The 3,679-nt window shown below is 35.4% G+C and overlaps 1 protein-coding gene across 1 annotated transcript in view; it reads right to left on the bottom strand.

The window, feature by feature from the left end:
- Nucleotides 1-739, bottom strand: part of LOC109820899 — a 3,246-nt gene extending 2,507 nt beyond the window's left edge. Inside the window, exon 1 of the mRNA XM_020387094.1 lies at nucleotides 5-739. Within this exon, the coding sequence (XP_020242683.1) occupies nucleotides 5-404 (400 nt within the window). The 5' untranslated portion in view covers nucleotides 405-739. The remainder of the gene's footprint in view (nucleotides 1-4) is intronic.

Below are 3,679 nucleotides of genomic sequence, written 5' to 3'. Positions count from 1 at the left end.
GCTGAAATGCTGAGGAAATTGCAGACTTTGGTGAGGGAATTCAACGTAAGGCTGCTTCTTTCGCTTCCTTTGACGAAAAAATCTCCGTGAATCGATTGCATTGAGGGTGACCCAATGAATGATTTGGCGAGGGAATTGAATGATTGCATTTGGCCGATGATGTAGTCATCAGTAATGGTTGAGCCGTCGATCGTGTTTGTAGTTCTTCCGTTGACTTGTTCGATGTTTTTCAGAACATGGGTCAGTTTGATTAGCTTTCCGTAGGCTATCCTGTACCATTCTGACGGCAGAGGCTCTTCGTCGAGCTCTTGAGCTGCCACCCCACTGGAGAATGATTTTGGTATGAATCTACTGTGAAATGAAAATGGGCTGAGTGATTTGAGTATTGTGAGTTTGGTGAGCATTGCTAGATATCAGTCAGAACAAGGATGTAGGGAATCGCTAATCCAAATCCCATTCGGAGGCTTCTCTCTCACATTGGCAATCTATCAAACACGTAATATGCACGCTGGTGAGGGAGAAAACCCCCCGAGTACCTGTAGATGAGAGTCTTCTTCATACAAGTAGGATGAAGTTGCTGCTCAGTACTCGAGCAACGCAATTGAAACTTTGATTTGATTGATCGAGTGGCTTTGTCTTCAAAGTCGCGCTATGAACTCTCTCTCTCTCTCTCTCTCTCACCAACTGAACCTAGAAATAATAGCCTCTATTTATATGCTATTTTAATCAGAAACCAGAGCGGTTTTCAATTTGGTAGTCGTTTGCGATTAAGGGCCTGTTCGTTTGCCTAAAAAAAAAGGGATATCAAAGAAATGGAAAACTATTAAAATGAAGATTTGTTTTTGGAGTGTTTGGTTGGCTAAAAAAGAAGGAAATCAAAGAAATGAAATTAAAATGATGTTAGTTGTCACCTTATTATTGGATGATGTTTGTGATTTTTTAAGAAAACTAGTTTTGGAGTGTTCGGTTGGCGAAAAAAAATAAGGAAATGAATTATAAGAAACCTATTTCCTGTAGTTTCTTGTTTTCTTTTGTTCGGTTCATTCTTAAAAATAAGAAATGAAATGAGATGAGATGAGTTGTCATTGTATTATTGGGTGATGTGAAGAAAGATTAAGAAAAGTGTTTTCATAACTTTTTGGGATGAAAATAAAGAAATGAAATGTTAATGAGATGATGTGAATTGTTATAATATTTTATTGGATGATGTGAGTGATTTGAAATGATGAGAAGAGATGAGTTGAGTGATGTTTGGATGAAAATAATATTTTATTAGATGTGATGGATGAGTTGTTAGATGAAAATAATATTTTATTAGATATGATGGATGAGTGGTTAGATGAAAATCATATTTTATTAGATGATGTGGATGAGTTGTTGGATGGAAAATAATATTTTATTGGATGTTGTGGGTGAGTTTTAGAGATGGAAATGGAGGAAATGATGAGTTTTGAGATTTTCACAATTTCCATTTCTATTTCTTGGTTTTTAGAAAACAAACGAACAGGCCCTAAAAGGAATTACAAGCGTCGACAGGAGAAATACCTTCAAACGGAGCTTGATACGATTGGTGAGGAGGAGGAGAAGTCGAAACTTGAGGGACTAATTTCAAAGCGCTGAATTTTTATTTTTATTTTGAAATTTTAGTTTTCGAAATTAATTTCAAAATATGACGATCTGGGGGACGAATTCGTAATACGAAAGAGTTGGAGGAATGATGTGGTACGTAACTTTGAACTTTGATATCTCAACGTTTATTTTTTACCCATTCGATCTCCTGACATTTAAGAAAATTAAACTTTTATGCCCTTCAGCCACAGGTAGCATATTTTTCTATTAAATCTATATCGAAACTTGTAACTACATTTCTCACCCAATTTTAAAGTCTATAAAGAATGACTAAAGGGGAATAAAATTCCAAGTTAAGTCGTGTGTTAAGCACATGATATGTACTTAACAGAAAAATGAATAGTTCTAATTGGAGGGTACAAAAATTCAACTCTTTTTTCCTTATAAAAAAATATCAGGTATTAAATTAAAGACTGCTGCTACGGGGACCCAAAATATGGGACCAAATGAGGGGACATGTGAGGTCTCCCCTTCCTATTGCATAATGAGTCATGTTTGCTATATCCACTCCCAAACAGTAATTTTGAGAGTTGGATTGCCGAAAATGCCCTTTTGATGTTGAGAGTGTTTCTGGAATGGACTTAGCCTGTTTTGGTTTGGGAGAAGGGCAATTTAGTCCTCACACACCCCCAAAGTTACTGTTTGGGAGTGTGAATAGTTAGAGCCATAATGAGTTGGCCATGCCAACTCATTATGCAATAGGAAGGGGACATCTCACCTGTCCCCTCCTTTGGTCCCATATTTTGGGTCCTTAAATCATTTTTCTAAATTAAATAGACTAAACTTAGGAGCATTAAAGCTCAAAATAAGTAAAGCTTCGCGATACCGAATAGATTGATTTCAGCATAACATATACAGTTTTACAGTGAACTGTGATAGAAAATAATTATTCCATCTAGACATGACACATGTAGGAAACATAAATTAGTGGTGCGAAAACATCTCAAAAAAAAGTATCATGCAAATATCAGCGTTTTATAATGGCTAAATATCATAAAACCCTATTTAACTTTGGACAATTATCAGAAAGCCCCCCTTAACTTTCAAAATATTAGAACTCTTGTTTGGGGCTTATAAAAAAACCTCATTTAACTGTGGGATTTTATTAAAAAAAACCCTAAATTATAGCGGAGTTCTTTTTGATAAAATCTCAAGTTAAAGGGGAGTCTTTTTGATAAAATCTAAAAGTTAAAGGGTCTCGTATGATAATCTTTACATTTAAGGGTTTTTTATTTTTGATGTTTTAGAAGTTAAGGGAGGTTTTTGCTGATCATCCACAGCTTGGGGTGGGGGTGGGGGGTTGGATTCTGTTATTTACTCTTTTATAGAATACAAGTAACATCTTTTTCCATTCAATATATATCTGCACATACAACACAAATCATTTCTAGAATTCAAGAGAACCTCTCTCTCTCTCTCTCTCTCTCTTCTCTCTCTCTCAAAATAAGAGGCATCAAATTAAGTATGTGAAGGGGAATTCATAAAAAATGAAGGGTTTTGTAAATATTAGTCCCTTGAATCTTCAATAGTTCCATCATTTGACTGAATAAGAATAGAAGTATTAGCCCTTAAAGAAAAAAGAATAATAAAACAACCTGTACTAACATTCATATTGACCACATGTAGATGTCACGAACCACCCTATTTTGGCTCAATTGGGTGCATTTGGACTCACTTATTCATGGTTGGATCCATGAAGATCCTAGGGTTTTCTAGAGTTTTCTTGCATAATAAATGTATGATAAATATCTTGTATCTAGAAGCTTCTAAGAAAGTCTCATGTAAATATCTAGGGAGATATTTTAGAAGAAGTATCTAGAGACTCAATCCTAACAATTGGTTATAAGAACAATCTAGAAGGCTAATCATAGTCATCCATTGTAAGCTAGCCTTGCCTATAAATAAGGGGCTAAGGCATTCCATTTGTATCAAGCAAGAATTGCTAAGTAATAAAGCAATAAGAGCTTACACTTCCACTCTTGAGTGCTCTCTTCCCTTCTCTTGAGTGAGTGTTTGATGGATTAGGCTGACTTAGCCATTCTAGTGAGGA

Source organism: Asparagus officinalis, chromosome 8 (assembly GCF_001876935.1).
Source record: "Asparagus officinalis chromosome 8, Aspof.V1, whole genome shotgun sequence".
Taxonomy (NCBI): domain Eukaryota; kingdom Viridiplantae; phylum Streptophyta; class Magnoliopsida; order Asparagales; family Asparagaceae; genus Asparagus; species Asparagus officinalis.
Note: the sequence above shows the minus strand (reverse complement) of the source record. Positions and strands in the feature narration are given on the sequence as shown.